This window comes from Mustela lutreola, chromosome 8, assembly GCF_030435805.1.
Source record: "Mustela lutreola isolate mMusLut2 chromosome 8, mMusLut2.pri, whole genome shotgun sequence".
Taxonomy (NCBI): domain Eukaryota; kingdom Metazoa; phylum Chordata; class Mammalia; order Carnivora; family Mustelidae; genus Mustela; species Mustela lutreola.
Window position 1 is genome coordinate 115,642,379 of NC_081297.1, and position 26,781 is coordinate 115,669,159.

The following is a 26,781-nucleotide window of genomic DNA, read 5'->3' on the forward strand; positions in this document are numbered from 1 at the left end:
GATCACTCAACTTGTCTGAATGCACACGGTACTGGGGCAGAGCTGGTACTGGAAGCTAGGCATTGTGACTCTGTGACTCTTGAGTGTTTTTAATAATCCCTTGAATTGTAGTTATAGTGAGGCACGGATACTTCGATAACAAAAGTGATTCAAGAAATAATGACTACCCCACAGAGCCATCTGGCTTCTCTCAGCCCCCGTCCCTGGGTCCCTTCTATTTCTGGTTAGCCAGGAATGGTCTCCAACTGGAGTCCTCCCTCCCCATATCCTCTCCTCCCACTCAGGATAGCGGAAGTCTAAACATTTTATCTACTTAGCATCTCTAGTAATTCAGACTGTGAACACACTTTGCCATTAGTGTAGTATCTGTTTACTGATAGTTGTGCTAAGCTCTGTGAGGGAACATAATTGAGAAATGTGTCTAGGCATCAAGAAAGTCAAGATAATAACAGGCAGAATGATAACAAAGTTCTTTTGGGAAGATACAGTAGGTGGTATTATTTTGGGTTCCCAGGGTGGAGCTTCATTGTACATGTAATTTAGAGCTATGTTTGTTTGGACTGGGACTTAAAATTAGAAATTGACCATCTGTATTTTCCTTGATAAGTATGGAGTCATTCTGACCAAAAAAGATTTTTGAAGGTCAGGCATAGCTTATATTTGCAATATTATTTTTGGAAAAGAAAAAAAGGATGTAGAAAAGTTTGAAAATAATGCCCTGTAGTTGAGGACTTGAGAGAATTTTGCTATATATCCAGAGACATTATGTAGCCGTTGAAATAAAAATTGTAAAGTATGTATAACAGCATAAAAATCATAAATATGCATGTGCTGTATACCTCAAGCAGAATAAAAGGAGGAAAAATATGATAGCGGATCTCACCAAGATCACAGTCGGTGGTTGAGCAAGAATTCAAATCCAGACCTCTTAAAATCCATATCTGATCATCTCTTTCCAGTTGGTTTATTCTGAGCTATTCAGCCCTGCCCCCAGCATTGGTTTTTTTTCAGAAATAATTGTTTTCACAGTAAAGAGTGGACTCACTTGAATTTAGGTGAAAAATGCACACATTTTGTGAAAATACTGAATTGCAAAAATAATTGTGAATTACTTTACACTGCATCACAGAGTTGTCAGGACAATTAATAGTTGACACCATCTGTAAAATGAAAGCACAATCTTAGCATAAACATTTTTAGTTTTATCTGATATTTGAAATATGCATTTGTGTAAGTGCCAAAATATTAGCTGCTCTGTTAGCCAGAAAGTTCCAGCAATAAGACAAGAGCAGAACAGCCTTTATTTGTAGATAGGAAGCAAAGTATTTTTTCTTTTGGGAAGGACTTTTTTGTTGTTAATGAATGAGAATTGGGGGATGGAGACCATTGTGTTAAGTTAATGGTATATAACTCATATATAGAGACATTTTTTTTTAACTCGGCCTTTCATAAGATAGTCTTGTATTGCAAATATCACACATTACAAAAAATTTTGTGTTGGAGAATCACAACTACTTTTAAGCAAATAATATAAAACTTTTCTTACAGAAGTTATATTTTTATGTACTATATTATATCTGTTTGGTATGTTGTTATTTTGCTGTATTTATAATAAACATTCACCATTAGAAGTTTGAAAGATTGACTTCACAAGGAGATCTTTGTCTCATTAAACTACTTGGCTTAGATTTGGAAAGGATGTTAGTGGTTACATTTGAATTTTTTTCCAGGGTTTTTACCCTGAAAACATCAGTAAGATTTTACAAATTTTTAACTTATTTACTTATGTTTGCCTAAGTGGCCTGGGATATTGCTAAGGAGAGGAAACAAAGAGTGGGTAGATGTAGATTTATCAGGTTTTCCAACTTAATATTTCTTGGCTTTGAGTTGAAAAAAGAAAGCGCAGTTTTATCTGAGAATGTAGGACTTTAACCTTTTTTCTCAGGAAAGTACAGTCTGACCAGGTTACTAGGTTTTCATATGTAACCTGCGCTTTCTCATTAACGAAGAATATTTTTCAAGCTGCCTGCCCTGTTTAAAGCACAAAGTACCCAGCTGTTTGAAAACTTTTTTTTTCTTCCTAGTTATCTTGGTCTATTTGTATAAATTGTTAAATTGCTTCCATAAAATGCCTCCAGACATAAGGGAATCATTTGCATAAGTGGATGAAGATTTTTGTCTTCCATGAAGGAAAGCTTGAAACAAGACTCTTAATCATTTTCCTCCCTCTCTCTGGTTCCAGTATCCGGCAGCTCTGATGAACCTGGGGGCTATTCTCCATCTCAATGGCCGGCTGCAAAAGGCTGAGGCCAACTACCTGCGGGCGCTGCAGCTCAAGCCAGATGACGTCATCACGCAGTCCAATCTCCGCAAACTGTGGAATATCATGGAGAAGCAAGGTTTAAAGACTTCCAAGACTTGACACTGGAGGGCAGTACCTCGCCCTCCTCCATATTAGGAAGCTGGCTTCAAGAATGAACAGAACTTCCCAGCAGTGCTATGACAAGAGCTAGTATGGACTTCAAGACGGGGGCAGAGGTCACTGAGGTCACTGCCAGTATTCACTTCGTTGTTGGCACAGCCATTAACACCAAAAAGGGGAACATTGGAAACCTCCTGAAGGATGTAATTGTTACCCATAAACTATAAACCAGAGCACTTAAAACAGGATCTTATGGCATTGGTAGGGTGGGGGAGGGCGGGGTGGGGGGAGGGAATCTAAGTTACAAATTTTGCTCATTCTTGAAAGCTAATTTAGAAATTATATTGTTCCTTAAACACTGTGAGAGGAAGTCAGAGGGTCTGTTCAGCCCCGGTAAGCTATTAAGATCAAGTGTTAATAGGGAATGATTCAAGTGTGGCGTGAATCCCAGTGAGCTGGCCAGTTGTCCTGATGCTGCTGTCTTCCCTCTTCCGGACAGCCTGCTTATCAATTTCTGAAACTTAGGGAAAAAAAATTTTTTTTTTTTTAAGAACATCAGGATCTGTCAGAATCTAATTATTTCCTGACTATTGCACATAACATTTTATGATTTAGATGTCACAGTCTTCATTTCTTTTGGACAGCATTTGCTTTTCATGTTCTGAGCAGAGCTAACTACGTTTCACACTGGTGTTGCAGGACGGGTTGGGGAGACCTTAAAAGTGTCGGCAGGCATTTTTTATTTTAATGTCACCAACATATTCCCCCAAACTGCCTTGGAGAATTCATTGTATTAATTCTAAGGCTTTTGAAATGGCTCTTCCTGGTTAATGCACATGCTTATATAAGGATTACATCTAAAGAGCTTAAAAGTGATCTAGTTCGGATAACTAACCAGCAGCTGTTAGACAAAAGGGAAGGTGCTATGTGCTTCCCAGATGTTACTGACTTAAAAAATCAAGTCTGCGCAAAGAAGTGTATCATAATGGCTGCCAATGATTTTATATTTTAGAAAGAGTTGGTATAAAATGCTAATCCCTTTCTAATAGGTTCCTAAACAGCAATGCTGCTGTTTTTAAGGAGTAATTTTTACTGGTTTTGCTCTTCCTATAAGACATCAAAAAATGACCTATTTTAAGCGATAGTAGAGTATACCATCCACCCGTGTGTTTCTAGGTCTTCTGCCAAGTGCTTTTTTTCACAGTTGAATGTTAATTTCACTAGCATATTGATATTTTACTTCTTTACCTATTAGTAACCACTTCAGTGATCATTACACAAGTAAAAATGAAGTAGAGAAAAACATTTATCGAACATTTTTTTGGCTTGGAAACTTTGCTACTAAAAATTAACTTTGCAAAAGGGTTCACTATCAACTTCATAGAGAAAGTAGCTATAGAGTACCCTGCATATTTATTTATTTATTATTCTACCATAGCAAAATAACAAAACAAAACTTGATTCATTAAGTCAGTTCTTTGCAACTGAAAATTAGCTTTTCCTCCTTTCCTTTAACACTTCATGTAAATATCGATCAGCGTCCCCACTAAAAGGAGGCTGGACATACATAATACATCATCTTATGTTTTCTCCATATTTTAAATGTTTTCCTACATATCTGAGTAAAGTGGGATAAAGAATTTAAAGTAGTGTTCCTATGGCATTAGTGTTTTTTTAAGAAGGGCAGATGTAGTGAGAGAGGTCTGTTAATGGCATCAATAAAAAGGCCTTCCTAATGTGTATATTATTTCATAAACATTTCATGGAAGGGGCCAAAAGTTAAATTATAACTAAATCACTGTGTGTTCAGAATGATATTTAACATTTAAGAACAGCAAACCCGTGGTCAAACCAAAAATGTGGGTTGAAGTGTATTTTTCATCTTCTAGTGCATTGGCAATTGCTAAAAAAAAAAAAGTAAGTAAATAAGTAAGGAATTTAATATAAGGATATAGAGATAAATTCAATGTCTAACATTTTTATTTATTTAAATAGTTATTGACCTATGATGACTTCCTAGTCTTAACATTTTATGTCTTTTTGTTGTTCATGTTCTTCCTTTCACACACTTGGTTCTTAATAGGTTCGGTGATTGCACCAGTAGAGGCACTTCATTTTGACCCAGTTCCCAAGTAGCATTAATAATTGGGCCTGTGTCATAAAATGCATGGATCTTTAATAGCTAAATGTCCCTGACACCTTTCACTACAGGGCTGGGCTTAGTAACTGACCAACGTGGGGGGAGGTTGGGGGGGACTAAAGGTCACGGTCAAAAAATGTCTCCGCTCAGGGATTTATGGTGGATTATTGCAGACAGTGCTAAAAATATAGAGCACAAGACAAGTTTACTAAATTAAAGTTTTATTTTTTGAGAAACTGTTATTTGTATAAATTATCAAGATTTGTAGGCTTTCCTTTTGTAGAAATAATTGTTTTATGTGCCAGAGAATTTCAATTTTGTTTTCAACAATAAAGCATTGATAACAAACGTGTTGTGTAAACCTTTTTTAAAATCTATAGCAACAAAACTTAACGCTGTCATGGATTTTAACAGAAATTGGAGAAAGTTTGAAAAAGGTAGAGATTGAGAGTCAAACAGAGACACATCAAGGCTAATGTATAATCAATACTGTACAATAATGTACATAATGTATAATCAACAATATACATATCAATAATCATTAATTATCAATTATCAATAATCATTTATGTGTAATAGTTATTATATTAATATTAATTAATATCAATAAAATTAATAAATATAATTATCAATAATCATTAATATGTAATAGTTATAATAATATTAAGAGTTGCCTGTAACATCCAATTTGCCGCTTTCCAAAAAAGATGATGTAATTTTTTTGTTTTATTGATGAACTGTAGAAAAGTGTTAGGAAATAGCCCAAGCATAGCCCATTCTCTGCCTCATAGGTCATTTAGTTAAAATGGTCATATTTAGAAGACCCTGATTCTCTAGTCATGATCCTAGAAGAAAGCACAACCCTGTTCGGTTGAGAGACTTAGGTATGGCACATTCAGGTATCAGTTATAAGAAAACCTTGGGTCCTAGACAAGGTGCAAACTGGCAGAAATTGGCAGAAAATTTGATCATCTTGTTAAAATTGTCATTGCATAGTAACATAATTACATACTACCTGATAGCTTTATTAACGATAAAATTGGGAGTGCCTGGGTGACTCAGTTGTTAAGTGCCTGACTTCAGCTCAGGTCATGATCCCCGGGGTCTGGGTATTGAGCCCCATGTGTCAGCAGGGTGTTTACTTGTCTGTTTCCCTCTGTCCCTCCCCCTGCTGGTGCATGTGCACATTCTTTCTCTTTCAAATAAAATCTTTAAAAAGAAATATAAGGGGTGCCTGGGTGGCTCAGTGGGTTAAAGCCTCTGCCTTTGGCTCAGGTCATGATCCCAGGGTCCTGGGATCGAGCCCTGCATAGGCTCTCTGCTTAGCAGGGATCCTGCTTCCTCCTCTTTCTCTGCCTGCCTCTCTGCCTACTTGTGATCTCTCTCTGTCAAATAAATAAATAAAATTAAATAAATAAATAAATAAATAAATAAATAAAATATTAAAAAAAAGAAAAAGAAAGATAAAATTTAGCTATAAGATAAGGGGAGTATTAGTTTGTGAGGACAGGTCCCTCATGAGTGGGTTTTGGTTTCTATTTCATTGATTTCTGCTCTGATCTTATTATTTCTCTTCTGCTGGGTTTAGGCTTTCTTTCTTTTCTTTCTCCAGCTCCTTTATGTGTAGGGTTAGGTTGTGTGCTCGAGACCTTTTTTTGTTTCTTGAGAAAGACTTGTATTGCTGTATACTTTCCTCTCAGGACTGCCTTTGCTGTGTCCCAAAGATTTTGAACAGTTGTATTTTCATTTTCATTTGTTTCCATGATTTTTTTAAATTCTTCTTTAATTTTCTTGTTGACCCATTCATTCTTTAGTAGGATACTCTTTGTATTTGTATTTGTACATGATACACCATGTATTTCCAACTTTCCTCTTGTGATTGAGTTCTAGCTTCAGAGCACTGTGGTCTGAAAATATGCAGGGAATGATCCCAATTTTTTGGTACTGGTTGAGACCTGATTTGTCACCCAGGATATGATCTATTCTGGAGAATGTTCCAAGTGCACTAGAGAAGAATGTGTGTTCTGTTGTTTTGGGATGGAATGCTCTAAATATATCTGTGATGTCCATCTGGCCTTGTGTGTCATTTAAAGCCTTTATTTCCTTGTTCATCTTTTGCTTAGATGATCTGTCCATTTCAGTGAGCAGGGGGTGTATAAGTCTCTACTATTGTTGTATTGTCAATGTGTTTCGTTGATATTATTGTTAATTGGTTTAAATAATTGGCTGCTCCCACGTTAGGGGCATAGATATTTAAAATTGTTAGATCTTCTTGTTGGAAGACCCTTTAAGTATGATATAGTGTCCTTCCTCATCTCTAATTATGGTCTTTGGCTTAAAATGTAATTTATCTGATATAAGGATTGCCACCCCATCTTTCTTTTGATGTCTATTAGCATGGAAAATTGTTTTCCACCCCCTCACTTTAAATCTGGAGGTGTCTTTGGGTCTAAAGGAATTTCTTATAGACAGCATATCGATGGGTCCTATTTTTCTTGTCCATTCTGATACCCTGTATCTTTTGACGGGCATTTAACCCATTTACATTCAGGTTAACTCTTGAAAGGTAGGAATTCAGTGCCATTGTATTGCCTATAAGATGACTGTTACTATAGATTGTCTCTGTTCCTTTCTGGTCTACTAGTTTTAGGCTCTCTCTTTACTTAGAGGACTCCTTTCAATATTTCCTATAGGGCTGGTTTGGAGTTTGCAAATTCTTTTAGCTTTTGTTTGTCCTGGAAGCTTTTTATCTCTCCTTCTATTTTCAATGACAGTCTAGCTGGATATAGTATTCTTGGCTGCATATTTTTCTCATTTAGGGCTCTGACTATCGTGCCAGGCCTTTCTGGCCTACCAGATCTCTGTGGATAAGTCTGCTGTCAATCTAATATTTCTACCATTTTATGTTACAGACATCTTGTCCAGAGCTGCTTTCAGGATTTTCTCTTTGTCACTGAGACTTGTAAGTTTTACTATTAGATAATGGGGTATGGGTCTATTTTTATTGGTTTTGAGGGGGGATTCTCTGTGCCTTGATTTTGGGTGTATTTTGGTCTATTAGAAAAAACTACCTCCCAAAATTTTAAAGAAAGAAAAACATATATACACAAAAGTAAGAGTAAACACGATGAAGGAATGGAATATGATTGTAAAGATGAAAGTTTAAAAAGATTCTAAAAAAAGGAATTGATAAGAAATTGGTTGAAAAAAGAAAGAAAAGAGGAAAGAATGTGATCAGGCTGGAGAGTAGAACAAAGCCAAGATCCTGATTTAGGGTATATTTTGATTGGAAGAAACTGTATCCCAAAATTTTAAAGAAAAAAAAATCTATATGTATACAAAAAATAAGGTTAAATACAATGAAGAGATAAAATATGACTATAACAATGAAAATTAGAAAAGATTTTTTTAAAGGTGTTGATAAGATAAAATAAAAAATGTTAAAATAAGAAAGAAAAATTAGAAAAAAAAAGTTTGAAAAAATTTAACTTTGAAAGACTAAAGGATCATGGGGAAAATCCATGAATTCTATGTGTTGTTTTCCCCTGCCTCTGAAGTTCTGCAGTTCTTATTGATCAGTGAACTTGATCTCAGCTGGATGTTCTTGCTAATCTTCCGGGGGAGGGGCCTGTTGCAGGGATTCTCAAATGTCTTTTGCCCGAGGCGGAATTGGACAGCCCTTGTCGGGGAGCCAGGCTGAGTAATCGGCTGGAGTTTGCTCCCGGGAGCTTTTGTTCCCTTAACGCTCTCCATAGAGCTTTGGAGGACAGGAATGAAAATGGAGGCCTCCGGATCTCTGGCCCGGAGGAGCCGAGAGCTCAGGGTCCCACTCCTCAGTGCGCCCTCAGAGAAAAACAGTCCTTCCCATCTCCCTGGTCTCTGGCCACACTCCAACCTCACCCAGCCTGTGACCAAGCGTTTCTGTCTCTGGCGCAAGGCCCCCAAACCAGCAGATTCCTGCCCCACACTCTCAAGCTGCTCCTCCCGGAGGAGAAAGGTGAATCTCCCCAGATCTGCTGCTTGTTGGGGTTTCTGTTCGAAGAACAGTGGTCACGGTTTAAGGTAACCCCAGCTGAGAGCCCTCTCCTCGGCTCCGTCTCTGTAGCCAGCTTCCCTGCTCTGAAACCTGGCAGCTCTGCCCCACTCAGCCACCACCGATCTTTCTGTGACCCTGTGGGACCTGAGAACACACTGACTCTGCGAGGGCTCCACCCCCCTGTTTAGACTCTAGAGTGATGTCCCTCAGTGGAGCAGACTTCTAAAATTTCCAATTTTGTGCTCCACTGTTCCATTGCTTGCCAGGAGCCAGCCTCTCCCCCATGGTCTCTCTTCCCATATATCGCCTTGCATTCACTTCTCTGCACATCCTACCTCCCAGAAAATGGTTGATTTTCTGTTCCTAGAATTGCTGCTCCTCTCTTCACTCTCCTGTTGAGTTTGTACCTGTTCAGAATGGTTTGATACCTATCTAGCTCATCTCCTGGGATCTGATGTCATTTCAGTCTCTGACTCCACCATCTTGCTCTTCTGACCTCAAGGTAAAGTTTTGACCTGGACTGAAAGCCCTCTGTTCTGAAACCAGTAAAAGCAGAGGCCATGCCTTTCCTTTTTGGCACTGTTTCTTCAGCCTGGCACACTGGTGCTGAGTAGAACATAAAATAACACTCTAAATGAAAGAATTCTATCTATTACTTGCTCATGATCAACCTGATATATTTTTTAAAACTCTTTTAATAAAAAGTTGAAATTGGGGCTTCAAGAACTCTTTGCATTTGATATTTTCATCTTAGGGCTGCATTTTCTCATAGTGTTTGTACATTTCTAGTACAAAGAAAGGAAATGCATCTAAGTCTTGGTTATTTTTTGCTATTACAAGGGAGGAAACTGGGTTTGTAGGGATAATTTAAGAATGACAATGATTCCAATTCGTTTATATGTACCTTTGGAATATGAGTTTCCACTTCATTTACATATTTTCAGTATTATAGAATTTTCTTCCTACTATTTAAATCTCGTGGGTATTGCTAGAAAACTTGGGTTAAGCATTGGACCTGCCACACACTGGAAGGAGAGAACAAGCTCAAATGGCCATATGAGAACAGTGTACTCACTCTGTTCTGCTGAGTTTTGCAATAGAGAAAGATGCATATGTACCAGGACTTGAACCTTTCTTGCTGTGTCATTTTGGGTGGTCTTCCTGCAGGATGTAATCAGAGAAGCCTTAGCGTTGGCTTTCATTCCATCTGCCACTTCACCACATATAGGCCTTCTGCTGTTATTTGTAGAACTTTGAGATGGATTTTTCCCCCTGCAGCACTGCTGGGATTTGAAGTTCCATTAACTTGAAATTTCTGTGACATTTTTCTTCTAAGTTTTTCAAAATGTTTCCTCAACTTTTTACAACTGCTCTCTGATGTTATTGTGTTATTCATCTACTTCCAAAGAGCGGACAGAGAAACTTTTGTTTAGCTAGAAAATTGTTGGCTACAATAAAACGTTGCAAATATGAGACAACTTGTTGGGGTCATTAATAAATACTTAGAGGGATCTAAGGAGTTAATATAGTATCTGAAACAGTGCTAGGGAAAAGTTGCTAGAGATCCTAAAAGGAGAAGGTCAAGGTGGAAAGAGAAAGGATAGGCACTTGGGGAATTGACTATTAATTGACACTGGAACTAATTAAATTTTTGTCATAGAGGTAGAGGATCTACTTAGAACAGTTTGAGACTGTGTCCTTTTTGGTTGCCCAATAATCTGTCATTGTATTGCAAGGGGGGAAAATGTTACAAATAAGAGAATGGTTTATAATACAATCACAGGAGAGGCTGAAAAAATGTTCAGCCAGTTGAAAACTAGACTAGAACTGGTTTTCTATTCTGATCTGAAATATATTGAAAATTTCTCCTGCATTGTTTGGATTTGACAGAAATTACTCTCATTCAAGACAAAGCTGTCAGCATTCTCCAGTCAGATGGAGAGAATAGAGTTCAATGTTTCAAGTAATAGCTGAAGACTTCTAGAAATACGTTTTCTAATGATTTCTCTCATGTCTCTTCCTTTTCTGTCTCAGAAGATGCAAAGGAAGTAACTCCTCTAAGAACTTCCTCTTGGTAATATCATGGAGCAGCTAGAGACTCTAATGAAGTTGTCAAAACTGTGTACTAAGAAATCAAGCAGTTTGATTTGTTTTCAAAAATACCAAAAATCTCATAGAAGTATTTTGCATCTGGATAGTTCTTTTGTATATTGTAAAAGATTATTTATGACCAGAAAATCAAGATTGGCAAGGAAGGAGAGAGATAAGCATGTATGCATGGGAAGTGGAAACAAGTGATTTTCATGTAGCCTTTTGTTCTAATCTCCTTTAGAAAGTAATGGCCATGATGACTCTAACAATAATAACTAGGTTTTTAACTGTGCAGACATTAACTTATTAAATTACATAAAGTCAATTAATAATCTCAATACATTTTCATTTTTTAATTCTCTTTGTGCTATTTTAAATATGTTGTTATGCTTAATGTTTGGCTGCTTTATGTTTCCTTTGCAATAGGCTACTTTTCTGTAAATGTGCCTTGCTTATACTTTATGATAATGACAATTTGAGAAATTTCCCTGGAATTACAGTGTTTCAAAGCATATTTTTAGAAATTTGTCTTATGCGACCAAATATTTAAATATTACTACATTTTATTAATATTTAACTGGATAATTTTATATTAAATGATACAGTAGAGTTCATCAATATCAGGTTTTACTATATCCCATTGGGTATAACTCTACCAATTGCCCTGTCAATATTATTTATAAAATGTGACTATACAAGCAAAGCCTGTCTCATTCTACAAAGTCAAGGAAATTTTGGGTAATCTGTTGTCACTTCTGTTTATAGAACTAATTACTGTTTGAACTTGTATTTGTTCCAAAATTTTGCTCTGTGAATGATGCTGAAGATGAGTTGGTCTGCTGTTTCTCAGGTGGCCACAAAGTGATACTCATAGAAATGGCAGTAGTATGACATCAGAGGAGTGAACACAGAATGTGACCTCTGCAGCTGACAAGTGAAAAGACCTATAGGCAGTCGGAGGATGTAGCTAAACTTACACACCCAAAGTGGATCCAGTGTAGTAGGTAACATGTTCAAGTACAAGCTATAGGTTACATCCTTCATGGCCCAATACCAACCATCCAGGGTTTGTGAAAACACCTCTTCTTTGGAGTAAAGTGTGGACACAAAGCTTGCCAGGAAAGATTTGATCATGGATTCTTAGTGGATTGCATACATGGAAGATACTACTGCCTGAAACTCCTATGTCAGTAAATTCAGTTTGGGTTCCTTGCTTAAGACATGAACTCTTCATGTTAGAATAAATTTATGAAGCGTACCAAACCAAACACAGCTGGTCTAAGTAAAAGTGGTATATGGAAGTATTAGGGTAGATTAAACCACTTTCAACGATCCATTCCTGTCATCTGCTGACAATGCTTGGTTATTTTTCTGACGTGGCTATGGTGCATCAGTGATCCAAAGTCCATTTACCTCTTTTACCAGAAACAATGTGTAAGATTACAGACACAAACATATTAGGGGGTAATCATGAAGACATTGGTAAGTTTTTCTTTCTTTATTTTACTCGAGTCTATTCTATGTTAAAAAAATGATTTTGGAGCATACTAGCTACTACCTGAAAGCCCTTTAGAGGCCAGAGAATAATTGTAAAGTATGGATAGCATGTCATTTTCCTACTGTGATATAATAACAGTAAATATATTTGCTACAAATCTTTATGATCATAGCCTAATCTATTTGATTCCTTTTCAAGCTTGTCCGCCTTCTTTCTTTTATATACGTGTGCACGTGCACACACACACACACACACACATACATTCTCATTGTGCGGCTGGGAAGTCTGCAACTAAACATAAGTCCAAACATTTGATCCTCCAGAAAGGAAGTCATTATGAGGAATGAGACATAATTTGAGGTGTTTTGATTAACAGAGGAAATAAAGAGAGATCAAAGCTTTTGTCCTTGGGTGAGTGATTTAAATCCAGACAAGCAGGAGTCAAAAGGAGATGAGGGCAGACATTTCTTAAGATACTGTTATAAACACCTTAGCAAATCTCTTTTCACACTCTCCTATGCCTGTCACAATCAAGCAGCTGCTGTGATTCATCGAATCACTCTTTTATATAAGGCACTTTCTTGTCCTTATTTTGGAAAAGAAATTCCACTCAGGTAAAGAGAAGATAGGACAAATGTATATTTCTTGCTCACCGTTTTCAGAATAAGACTAATTACCAAACTGATTTTTAAATGTCTTATTTTTAAATGTGTTTCTTCTTGGAGACCTTAATCAAATGATCAAACAATATGGATTTTCTAGTACAGAAAATAACACACCAATTCTGAGCACTGATGAAAATAAAATGACCACTGGACCACTTCAATTGTATCACCTTTCTTTGGCTTTAGCTCCCCAGGTGATATCGTATCTCAAACGAGGCAACTCCATTCAACTTGCCCCTTGAAATATCAGGGCCGTGGGGCCTTTCCCATAGACATAAATCTAAATGAACAGAGTTTCATTTCACGCTTTCGCTCTGAATATTTTGTTCTTATTATAATTATATTTTCTGTATGTAGAGCATTGCAGAGTTTTCAAAATGCCTCATATTTTTTATATTTAGCTTTTAAAACAGTTTGGCAAAGCAGGCAGGAGAAACATGATTATCCTTAAATCCAAACTCCAGATGAGGAAGAAAAGCTCAGAATAGCCATGTAACTCACCTAAGATCACATTCAGAAGGAAGACAGGTCTTTCTCCTAATCTTAGGACTTTAGCCTAAACCCTGGATAGGCATTAATGGATATGGACACAATCAATACACTAGGGGTGTTTTGCTCCCCTTTCTTATTTTCTTAGTTTCTGAGGATCAGATAGGATTGAGGAGTGTTTCCATCTGAAAGACTTTCACTCAAAACTGGAGACCAATTGCAATTATACACCTATATGGTAGAAGGATTGGGGAACAAGAAGGGATCATTCAATTATAAGAATGCATAGAGGTCACAAAAATTTTTTTAAAAGATTTTATTCATTTATTAACCGACAGAGTTCACAAGTAGGCAGAGAGGCAGGCAGAGAGAGGGAAGCAGGATCCCTGCTGAGCAGAGAGTGTGATATGGGGCTCGATCCCTGGGCCCTGAGATCATGACCTGAGTCAAACACAGAGGCTTTAACCCACCGAGCCACCCAGGCGCCCCTAATTTTTTTTTTTTTAATCAGCCACCTTGTTACCTTTATTTGTCAGTGGTGGGCATTCAGTATCCATTGCTTCTTTTTAAAGTATTGTACCTCTTGAGGCTTATTCTTGTAATCCAGGTGTCAGCTGAGCTCTGCCTGATGTTTGGCCATGCTGTCTTTCATGGGGTGTTTGGTGTGGCTCCCTAGCTTTTGTGAATACCTACCTTTCATATCTGAGTCTCTGAGCCCCTGTTTCTTTTGTTCTCTTATGGCTTTTTACATTCCCACCAGCAATGTATGCAAATTCCAGTTTCTCTGCATTTTCACCAACACCTGATTTTCTGCCTTTTTGATTATAGCCATCCTAGTGGATGGGAAGTGGCATCTCATTGTGGTATTTATTTGCATTTTCCTAACATCACATCATTTTAATATTTAAAATTTTAATAACACTAAAGTTTGCAAGTGAATTAGGGGAATAAGCAATATTGTAAAATATTGGATAAAGGGACTATTTTTCTCTTTTCTCTACATAGCTTTAATGTTATTAACTAATTAAGATAATGCCTAGCTTATAAAACTAACTCTCTTGTGGTGCTTGACTAATGGATTCTTGCAATTCATCATGGTAGAACTAAGAAAAAAAGACCCCCCTTATTATGTACCATGTTGCCTCAGAACAGTTATTTTTCATATCCCTTATCTTACAACCTTATCCCATTCAGCTACATTTATACAAATAATTTTAAATGCCTCCTACTGCAGAATTTAATTTTGATTGATGGAGACTCAGTCTCAAACGTACAAAGAGTGTGCTGCTGAGGGAAACAAAAAATGAGTCAGTTGTTTAAGAACATGCATATTCTATTTCACCTTTTAACTTTAACTGGAGATAATAAATGAACACGAACAAAATAGTCCATATGCCAGACTTTTGTTTTTGAATTTGGTACATTCAGTAAGATTCTTTTTCAATTAATAATAAACAGTAAACTCTGAATCTGCAAATAACTGATATATATATATATATATATAATTTGTAAGGTGATTAAAATTAATCACTTTCTGCGCAGACATCTATGCCAAGCCCTATTAAAAGTTTCATCAGTTTAGGAATTTCTTATCTAAAGGGTGTATTTGCCCTCTCTCTCCCCATAATTGTCTTCAATAGAGTGAACTTGATTAATGGGCTGTTTCATTTTTCAGGATAAAGCTAACATTTTCCTTTTCCCAGCAATGCTAGCAAATTACTTGATTAATATCAAAAAGCTCTCATTCACACATAACCTTTGAATAAACAAGTTGTGATACTGTTGGCAGCACGCTAAGAGGGATTCCTGTAAGTAGGCTATAAAGGAAATTGCCTTTGTAATTCAATGTATGAAGAGGGAGCCTGTTTTTTGCTTGTTGCAAATCTTCCCTCCCCCACTGCCAAGTAGAGAATGTATAATGATACTGAGCTAGAGCAGAATGCAGAATATCCTTTTTCAATGCTGGGGTTCCATTTGCATTTCTCTCACCACTGGAAGCCCAGGAAGAAAACTGTGAAACATTTATGGGACCTGAATGGGATTTCTAATTCATAATTTTGGGAGGTTCTCCAGCTTTCCCCTGCAATGTGGCAACAGAGTCATCAATCCCATATTAATTGAAAGATATCCCTCCCAAAGACTTCTGATATTAATTACACAAAAACCTGTGCCTGGATACCAGCTGCTCTAATGGAGCAGAAGAAAGCCCTTTATGAATTAAAAAAAAAAAAAAAAATCTAAGTTGAAGTGGAAAGAAGAGAAAGGAATTAAAATATTACAGACTGATCATATACCAAATACTTCTTTTTAAGTCCTATGCATGTGGAAAATAAAACTTATTATTAGTTGCAACATTGTTAGTTGTCTATCTAGTAGTCATTTCTTTGTTAGAGACAACTGTTAGAACACCAGCTTTGTCATAGCTTTTTGCCCAGACTAGTTCATGGGTTACCATTGGTCCCAGCCAGGGATCAACAAACTATGGACTCATGGGCCAAATCAGGCCTGCCATCTGTTTTTATATGGCCTGGGAACTAAGATTAGTTTGTACATTTTTGAGTGGTTGAAAAAAAAATCAGAAGAAGAATAGTGTTTCATAATATGTGAGAGTTATATCAAATTTCAGTGTCCATCAATAAAGTGTTATTGGAATACAGCAACACTCAATCATTTATGGATTATCTATGGCAGCTTTCATGCTAGAATAGCAGAATTGAGTGATTACAACAGAGACTGTATGGCCTGCAAAGTCTAAAATATTTTCTATCTGGCCTGGTAAGGAAAAAGTTTGCCGGCCCCTGGTCGAAGCCAATTGTGATAGTCCTGTCTCTTGCTTTTCCAGGCCCCAATCCAGCTGGCAGTGCCCATGTGACAATGAAATGCAAGCAGAGGTCTGCTGGGGGAAATTCTGGAAAGGCTTTGCTTTCTTCATAAAAGGCTGGCATCTTAACACCCCTCAGGTCTTGAAAATAAAAGTGAAATCTGGATAAGAGAGCAACCATCTTGCAACCATGGGCTGATTAATATAGTAAAAGCCAGAAAAAAGAAAGAACCCCGAGTTCCTGATAAAATATTTAAGCAGCTGAACCAAGGCCAATACCTGCTTTACTGCCAAACTTCCCATTATGTGAGAAAAATTGCCCTTGTCTGTAAGGCAGTCTTCACTTGGCATACCATCACCTGCAGGCAAACACCCTCCTCACTGACATGCCCCTCTCTTTCTGTCCTTTAGGCACAGAACCTATTACTCTCAATTGCATCAGAAGCCTGTGGAGTCCAGAGGTCACTTCCTGATATTTTTGAAAAATGCAGTAAGCAGAAAGCCATCTAATCTCTCCGCAGGTAAAGACATTTGAGTTGGCTTATCCTAACAAACTAGTTTCCTCAGTGGCATTATCTTGATACCTGGGAAATGTTGCGAGAACAGTCTATTTTCCTTTGTCATTACAAACAGTTCATAGCAGAAGGTCATCTACATGGATGTTGGTCGTGGCACACTACTCCCTGTCCCCACCTCCCCTCCACCCGAGTTACACGTTCTACCTTCTGCTTTCTGATAATGTTTAGGTTCAAATGCTGCTCCATTTATTGCCTAATGTATATTACTTCGGTTTACATACTCAGCTCTGGATGCCTTAAGGACAAGACCATGTCTCATTGATCTCTTTACTCTAGCATCTAGCCCAGTGTCTCATACATTATAGGGGATGAAGGAATGAATGGGAGGATGGTAGGCAGTAGGCAGTTGTTTGATAAACAAATACAATGTGGACACAACAAATATATTCTTTAAGTTATCAGATGTTTACCCAGTGCCTATTCTATGACCTCTTCTGGGTGATGGGGATAAAGTGATGAGTAAAACTAGTATCAACATAAAAGCTAGCATTTATTGAGTACTTACTAAATGCTAGATACTACTCTAAGCACTTTACAAGTACTGACTTATTTAACCCTAACAATAATCCTGTTTTCATTCCCATTTCATAAATGAAAAACCTGAGACACAGAGATGTTAAGTACCTTGCTCTAAATCACACAGTGATTTGGACTTAGTGGACTTAATGTGATAGACTTAGGACTGGAATTCATATCCAGTAGGTCTAGTTCCAGGATATTACTTATTTTCTTACACCATATTTTCAAGCTGCTTGTCTGATACACGAGGTTTGGGGAATACAGTATGAAGAAAGCCACCACCATCCATTATGGGATTCTAAACCATAATAGCATAAGATATAGTTTATACAGTGGGAGATCTAGATCTAGCATGCTAGGTTTTAAATCCTGGCTATAGATAGTATGTACTATATAACTTTGACTATATCAATTAATTTCTCTGTGCCTCAGTTTTCTTTTTAGTAAGTTGGGATCATAATGTTTTCTAACTCAAAGAGTTGTTGTATGGATTGCAAGAATTAATGCTTGTAAGAGGACTTAAAACCGTGCCTGGAATATTTTAAGTGTAAACAAGGGTTATTATTGCTGTTTTTATGGATGCTTTTATAATTATTACATTATAATAACAGTAATAGCCAGCATTTACTATCTGTATACTCAGTGGACATATAATCAGACCATAAATGGTCTCCCAAATAATTGTATAATGACAAATGGTGACTCTGCATTAAGCAGGTAGATTAGTCAGCATTCTCTAGAGGAATAGAACCAAAACCCAAACCAATAGAACAGGTTAGATAGATAGATAGATAGAGCTATCATAAGGAACTGGCTCACAAAATTATGGATGCTGAGAAGTCCCAATAGTCCAAAGATTTGCTGGAGAGCCAGAAGAGCCAATAACATTAGTTGTAGTCTAAGTGAATCTGAAGGCGGAAGATTGTTGCTCCAGCTTGAGGATAGGCAGAGAGCAAATTCTCCTTTATTCAGTCTTTTTGTTCTACTCAGTCCTGCCGTGGACTGGATGAAGACTGCTTGCACTAGGAGCATACTCTATTTTACTCTAACAATTTGAATGTTAGTTTCATACAGAACACCCTCACAGACACACTCGGAATGATGTTTCAGCAAATGCCTGGGCACCTTTGGCCCAGTCAAATCGACACCTAAAATTAACCATGACAAGTCCACCTCTTGTTACCTTGGTACCAATATGCTTCTCCACAAACCATACTTAATCTCTAAATACAAACAATAACAAGATCGTAATTCCATTGAACATGACACCCCAATTCCACAGCCAACCAGAAATGTAGTAATCTCTTCCCTAGAAGAGAAGGCAAAAACCTTGAGTGATGTTTACTCCTCTCCTTGATAGCCCATAACCTAAGTACTATGATGTAAATTGACAATACTGAAATACCATGATATAAAGTCAATGCACCTTATGTCATATGAGCATATAAGAAAGCTATATTTGCTTAGTATTGATGTATGTATATATATATCACATACACACAGAAACATATTCATAACAAAAATGAGGAGTAAATAGTCATAACAATTACGGTCCTTATTCTGTAACCAGTCACATGGTCATCACTGGTATTTCTAGCTACTTTTTCCCACTACCCATACTGTATTCCCTTTGCTTTTATCAGGCACCTCAGCTGGCCTTTTTCGCCTGTAGGGTGACCTAAACCTCCATTCCTGAAGTAGTCCTGCCAGGATTGGGTTGTTACCATTTTCCATTGACCTTTAGCACAGGGCATGGTCTTACTAAGGGATATCCTCTATTCCAGACATACTTTCTCACTTCCATTTTGGAGTAGTAGTCCAATTTGCCCTTGGTGGTCAGGGTTAATCACCTGAGCCAGTCTTGTTGATTCTGAGGCAGGAGGAGTTTAAAGTGGACGGGCAGCATTCTATTTTTTTTTTCATTTATTTATTTTCAGCATAACAGTATCATTATTTTTTTCACCACACCCAGTGCTCCATGCAATCCGTGCCCTCCATAATACCCACCACCTGGTACCCCAACCTCCCACCCCCTGCCACTTCAAACCCCTCAGATTGTTTTTCAGAGTCCATAGTCTCTCATGATTCACCTCCCCTTCCAATTTACCCCAACCCCCTTCTCTCTAACTCCCCATGTCCTCCATGCTTTTTGTTATGCTCTACAAATAAGTGAAACCAGCATTCTTGACTTCCAGTTCAGTGGAGTTTTATCTCCTAATAAAAGCATTATAAAAATTATTGTATCTTTAAAAGCATTCCTTCTCTGGAACTCAAACTCCTAGGGCGGTAGAGCATAAGGTGACAAGAATAGGAAACAAAAATTTTGCTCTTGAGTCACAGGCATAGCTCAGAGATATTATCGGTTTTGTTCCAGACCATCCCAATAAAGTGAATGTCGCAATACAGTGAGTGTCCCAATAAAATGAAGGTCACAGTAAAGTGAGTCAAATGAATTTCTTGGTTTCTTAGTTCATTTGAAAGTTATTTTTATACTACACTGTAGTCTATTAAGTGTGTAATAGCATTTACGTCTAAGAAGGTTCTACGTAATAAAAGGAAATAACACAACAAGAACTGAAGTGGAGAATCATGAAAAAGAAAACATGAATACAAATGAAAAGTTGAGACAAAGTAAAAAGATTGGGAACCAGGTTTTTGTTTAATTCCTCAATATTAGGTGAAAACCGTCAGGAGAAAATAGAACAGAAACAATTCTCTTAACAATTTTCATGGGCTATAAGGTCAAAATGAAGACTGAACTGGATTTTCAGGAGCCGCAACATCCTATTCCAGGTCTGTCAGCCTCTTCAAACCATGGTCTCAGTGTCCTCTCATAGAAAATGATACATCATTGGTATGTGAAAAGAGCCAAGGGTAAGAATCGGCAATCTTTAAGTCTTTTCTTGACACTTAACCTTGGAAAATTAAACCTTTCAAGTACTCAGTTTTTTAAATCCGTTAAATGGAGATAATGTGGAACTTAAACTATATATGTGATCTTTTCAGCAGAACACTCCATGACATTTAAAAATTTTCTATAATGGGAGCTGTTTAAAAATAAGGTATTGAAGTCAGTGATCTTTAAGTTCCCACAAGGCTCTAAATTCTGGTTCTTTGAATTGACTCATTTACCATGTGAAATGTTAATAGCTGTTACTCTTTTATAAGTTTTGCGAGACGAATTTATCTCTGAGTTGCACAACTGATAGCATTCTTGGCCTAACTATTGGGGAACCAAAGTAAAATAAATACAAACCTTCAGCAAAACTGATTGTAAAAGCTTGTAAATCCTTATAAAAGAATGGGCTATGGGTGAAAAGCCTTGCCTTATTTTCAAATAAACTAAATTTGAGACAAAAACTTGAACCAAAATATTATAGGGTAAAAGAAAAGCACATAAGAGCTCTCTAGCTCTTTCTCCCATTTTCTGTTTTGAAAAACACAAGAATAATAATAATAAGAATGAGAAAGCTACTCTGTATCCCAAGAAATAATGACAAAAGTATAGCTTTTCCAGTGAATGCCACTGAAGCTTGTAGGAAGAATAACAGAATACTTTTTCCAGGGCAGATCATGGTTTGCAGTATGGGGTGGGGAGTACGTTTACAGAGATGGGGTCTGCAATGAATAGATGCTGCCCAAAGGATAGAAGAATTGGGGATAGACTAGAGACCGGTCACTCCACTAACTGAAGACCTACTAAGTGATTGAAACTGTGCCACAAGCTTCCCTCTGTTTTCTAACTTAACCCTTTCATCATTTGGAAAAGTTGTTCAGTTCTTTCTAATTAAGCAGGAGGGAACCAAGATTATAAGAATTACAAAGAATGAGTCCTTGTCCAGGATTCAATGGCTGGTAGATAAACAGATACATCACGATTAGAAAAGGAGTTTGTCTGACTGTAAAACTTGCACTGTTTCCCCTCTGCCAGTCTGAGAGGCTGTTTCTCTTTGGAAGCCAGCTGCAAACATACTTCAGCCAGACTTGCTGCCATTCTTCACCACCGCAGCAGTCGCCCTCCTCAGGACTGGGATACAAGGTGGTTAGCTGACTAGGCCCGGGGAGGAATATACATCCGTTCCTTTATCCCCTTGATGGTGGGGGGGGAGCTTCCAAAGGTGGGAAGCAGCAGTAGTGAAAACAGTCTAAGCAGGTCCCAAGGATGCCCACAGATGGCGTCTTATCAGTCCTTCTTTCTCAAGTTCTCTGCAGAGAGGGGAGAGGCTACTGCCAGTAATAATGTTAAAACCAGTTCGCACACAAACAGTATTTGTATCATTCATACAAACTTTCATGTACATGCATTTTATACATATATGTATTTTGCACACACACAATCCCATTGATCTTCATGGCCATAATTTGTGTTTTGTTTTGTTTAAGATTTTATTTATTTATTTGAGAGAGAGAGAGAGAGAGAGAGAGAGAGTGAGAGATAGGATGAGAGCAGAGAAGGTCAGAAGGAGAAGCAGACTCCCCATGGAGTTGGGAGCCTGATGGGGGACTCGATCCTAGGACTCCGGAACCATGACCTGAGCTGCCTTAACCAACTGAGCCACCCAGGCGCCCCCATAATTTGTGGTTTTGATGAAGATACTAAAATAGAGTGATCTAACGTGCTAGCAAGTGCAGATACAGACACAGACTACTAACTCTCCTAACTACTTTCTCTCACAATCCCAAAACTCCCTGGAAGACACCTGTCTGTTTTAATAGAATTTGCCAGTTTCACAGGGGAATTGCAAAGCTTACTTCCTATTTGAAATTAAGATCCTGTACTTCCTCAGAAGAAAGCTTCTATATACAAAACATAATGGCATAGTAATGAGCTCCCTTGACTAAATCAACCATCTATGCACACCCTCAAATATTACCCTCCCTTGGCTTCCTACTGTGTCCACGGTAAAGATCAACAGGAACAGTAGGAGGCTGGGCGAGCATAGAAATTGGAAGTTCAAAAAGGTTGAATTACATATAAGAATAAGCCCTTATGAATAGTGAAATCTTGGTTTAGAAAAACCACCTTTTTTGGAAGAGCCCCAGGGTGGAAAGAAGTGACTCTGTTACTTAGATACAGATCTGAAACTACAAGCAATCTCTCCCTTTTTAGTTTCTTGTCTTTCACAATGTGTGATCCTGCTAAAATCGTCCTTAGTCAATTGAACATCCATTGAACAAAAACATAGATGGCATTTTGAGTAGGTAGGAGATACTGAGAATTTATTTTAGATGAGGGTTCTCTGTTTCATGCTAATTGTATTTGATCACTGATATCTTGAGAGAAGTGCAAGGTATTCATGGGAGTTGGAACTAACATGTTTCAACAGTTTGATGTAAGAAATAATTTCTATCCACCTAGTATTTGCTGACAACAGATGAGAAACAGTGCTGTGCAAATATAATAGGAAAATCCCTTCTGGGGCTCCTGATGAATCATGTAGCAAAACATGAGATTTGGGTACAATGATCGACTCATTTTTATTTCTTTACTGAAAAATATCAAGAGTTAAAAAAAAAAAATGGAAGACCAACCGAGTTCATCACAGATACTCAGAATTATAGATGTGGGGAAAAGAAAACATCTATGGCAACCATTCTGAACTAATACGGAAAATGAAACATTACTTGATCTCAGATTACTTCTTTTAAATCAGCTTGGGAAATGACATAACCATATTTAATTCCTCTGAGAAGAATTGTTCAGTTCCAACCATCTGCTAAATTAAGCAGCAGTGATTATAATGAACATTTACAACAGACCTGATTCAAAAGGGGATAATAACTTTATATATAAAACAAAGTCCTGGGAGGCAATTGCAACCTAGAAGATGAAGATCAAAATTAGGAGAACAGATTTTTCAGTGTACTGGAACTCTAGGGGTGATGAAGGTCAAAGCGCACCTCACATTTCCTTAAATTCTTTATTTCATTTTAGGAAAAACAGCCACGGAGTTCCAGCAAACTACCAGTTTTCCAGATTCTTCCTTTTACAGTGTTTCATTAGACCCCTAGTTTTCTTTTTCTTTTTCCAAGTGGTAATACAGATTTTGTTTCTTCACTCTCTATTTCCCCCTCTTCTGGATAGAGGAAAGAATCTCTACCATAACTTCTGACAAATGTAAGAGGAGCCAATCTGCCAAGTACTGGTAACCCTGAGAGATGTATGATTAATTAGTCTAACAGTCTCTTCTTCGGCCCTTAAAGGGGTGTTCAATGTTTCTGCCATTTTCTGGCATTGTTTATATATATGTGCAAGTCCACACATGTTTTCCATGGAACCAGTTGCCTTGGATCAGTATTACTGAAGGAAAATAATAATGGTAATTATAATAATATAAGGAGGAAGAAGAGGAAGGAGGAGGAGGAGGAATAGTAGCTGTTGTTGTATGGCTTTGCCTGCCCTGGAATGTTGCCTGTGTCTATTCTTCAACCCAGGGAATCTATTTTTATAGCACAGGGTGACATTATTAAGTACTGAGAGGGACGACTCATCAAAAAAAAAAAAAAAAAAAAAAAAAAAAAAAAAAAAAGGATTCATGTGTAGCCCCAAATTCACAGAAAATAAAATCCCTTAGTTCTTTTTCCTCCAAATGCCAACAAAGCTAATATGGTAGTGGCACTAAGGCATCTGAGAGAGAACTAATTTATATTTTACATTTTCAAAGACATAGTTCTAATTATGTGGCTGCCCCACGGACAGAATATGAAAGCCAGGTAAAAGACTGACCTCCCTCTCCTTCCTTAGGCACACACCCACCGGTGTGAAAGATACTCAGTCTTTGCAGTAGTCTCACTTATGAAACTCCTTAACTGCACTTTATGGTCTATGGAGCAAAGAGGTCTGGAAATTGATTAAAAGCACTAATTACTGTAATTGTATTTAGAGATGTGATTGGCAGGGCCGATCCCAGTGAAAATGCAAATAGTTTCTCCTGCTCTAGGAACATGCTCACATATTAATTTGCTAGAATTAAAAATTTTAAGATTACATAATGCCCATAATATTCAGATTAGGAGTCCTAGTGAGTTTAATAAACACAGAGCTCCTAAATGTTTTTCCTTCCTTTTATATCATTAACTGTACCCAGTGGAGTCAAAGTAAAGGTTGAACAAGGCTTTGTTTCTCTTTCTGGGATTGGCATCCTTACTGCTGCATGGCAGTGATTCATTTCAGATAATATTGAGCTTTATGAGACCCAAAGATCTATGAGAATCTGCCTATTATCCATCCATCCATCCATCCATCCATCTATCCATCCAAAACACTCATTCAGCAAATACTTCTTAAATCACTACCATGTTCCAGGCATATAGTAAACAAGAAAGATACAGTTTCTTCCCTCATGAAGCCTCTACTCAAAAGAGATTACTGAAAAGAGTGATTAGATACTTTTGACAGTCACCCTTAGGTTCAACGGCAAGGCAAAAATTTCACCGACGTGCCCTCCACCCCCCCCCCCACCCGTCGCCTCCTGATGACGTTGTAACTGGGGCAAACGGAATCTAACGGTCTTTCTAACGGTCCCCACACTCCAGCAGCAGCTCTGAGGCAGAGGCCCCAGGCCCCAGAGACCACGCCGCTGGGGTGGCGTCCATCTCTGTGGTGACCAGGGAGGGTTTATGCCGTCGCTGAGATGACAGGCAGGAGCGTCAAGAAGGGGTAAGTGCTCAGCGAAAAAGCTGGGGGCGAGCCGCGGCCATAAGAATGACGGGTAGTGGGGCGCCCGGGTGGCTCAGTTGGTTAAGCAACCACCTTTGGCTGGGGTCACGGTCCCGGAGTCCTGGGATCGAGTCCCGCATCAGGCTCCCAGCTCCATGGGGAGTCTGCTTCTCCCTCTGACCTTCCAGACTCTCATGCTCTCTCTCAAATAAATAAATAAAAATCTTAAAAAAAAAAAAAAAAAAAAAAAAGAATGACGGGTAGTTCTGCTGAAAGACGTCGTCTTCCTCACAGGGCAAATGTTAAACTGAATCTAATTGTGCTTGTTTCAAGAGCAGAGGGTAGGGACTGTTACTTTGACGTTCGGTAAAGCTGTAGAGAAAGAAAGTGAACACCTACCGGCGGGAGAGAAGGGAAAAGGAGAAATACCCATCTTAGATCTCCCTTTCTGTTCTCGAACCCCCGCTCGTAGGGCCCGCGAGCTTGTCTTCCTTGCCGGGTCTGAAGACGCGCTCCTTCTCCCTCCTGCTCTGTTGCTGCAGATGCCGCTTGGTCAGAAAGCAATAAATTTGCAAGTAAACAGGAATTTACAATCTACTTCAATGTTTATATACCAAAAATTGTCTTTCTGCTTTCGTTTTCCCCATGGTTGGTCTATGCTGAACTGGCTCTTCAATTTTGAGGCAATATTTGCTCTGTCTTGAAGAAGAACCAGGTTCATCGTTGAGTGGATCTTCTGGAAATGAATGCATTCAATGAATTATTTATCAAAACTCTTGGGGATATAACGGCTGCCTTGACAATAACATAGCTTTTGAGTGAATTACGAGGTCTAGGATGCTGGCCCCAAGGAATTTCTAAGGAGGGCAGGAAAGTATTATGTTGTATAACAGCACTAGGGTAAGAGCAAGAAAAGGGAGAGAGATGGTAGTTTTAAAGAACTGCCTCTTTAGGCTGCATATGTTTTCATGATCTATTCCTGGTTTATATTCAGAAAGGGCATTCTGGCAGTGAAATAATTAACAGAGTAAAACAACTAACCAAAATGTGGGAATTCAGTCAATTCAATGACTTAGGATCAGCTAGACAAAATAACTCATTTTATCCAAATCAAATTTTGGGGTGGGGGAGAGGTATTTCCAGATGTCCTTATTCAGCTCTGCACATATACATAGAATAAATAAATATATTTTTTTAAGAAGTAGAACATTTGGGATGCTTGGGTGGCTCAGTGGGTTAAGCATTTGCCTTTGCCTCAGGTCATGATCACAGGGTCCAGGGATTTAGCTCTGCATTGGGCTCTGCTCAGCAGGGAGTTTGCTTCTCCTTCTCCTTCTCCCTCTGTACTACACCCCCCCCCCCCTGCAAATAAATAAATAAAATCTTAAAAAAAAAAAAAAGAAGTGGAACATTTGCAGCTGCTGCTAAGGTATAGACAAAGTTGAAGACAGATGTTTTTACGGAAGACCATAGATTGTCGGCAAAGTTTGACCTCTCTCTGCCCTAGATTTGCCCTTATTTGAAGATTTAATACAACCTGCATATCTGCATTTTAAATGCAACTTATAGTATATGCCAAAAAGAAAGAGCATATACGTATGATTTCCAGCTCTGCCACCTCACATGGAATCATGACAATCTTCGACTCATCAAGTCTTTATTTTGTGATCTAGTGACAAAATTCTCAAGTGTTTGCATGTTAGGGCAGTGACATGAGTATTAATTCTTTCTTCTTATGACTCTACCTACCCACTCTGATTAATTGATAGCTTTCCGCAAGGACTTGTAGAGTTCCTGACCAAGACATGATATTCTACCATTCTGATCACTTCCCTGAGTGTCCCAGTGATGTCTCCTGTCTT

At 38.0% G+C, this 26,781-nt stretch overlaps 1 protein-coding gene across 2 annotated transcripts in view; it reads left to right on the forward strand.

The window, feature by feature from the left end:
- The window catches only part of TMTC2 (transmembrane O-mannosyltransferase targeting cadherins 2), a 437,325-nt gene extending 432,255 nt beyond the window's left edge, over positions 1-5,070 (forward strand). Inside the window, exon 11 of one of the 2 annotated variants that reach the window (XM_059186455.1) lies at positions 2,243-5,070. In XM_059186455.1, coding sequence (XP_059042438.1) covers positions 2,243-2,422 — 180 coding nt within the window. In that variant the 3' untranslated portion in view covers positions 2,423-5,070. The remainder of the gene's footprint in view (positions 1-2,242) is intronic. The other variant, XM_059186453.1, reaches the window with a different exon arrangement.
- Positions 5,071-26,781: the final 21,711 nt, after the last annotated feature.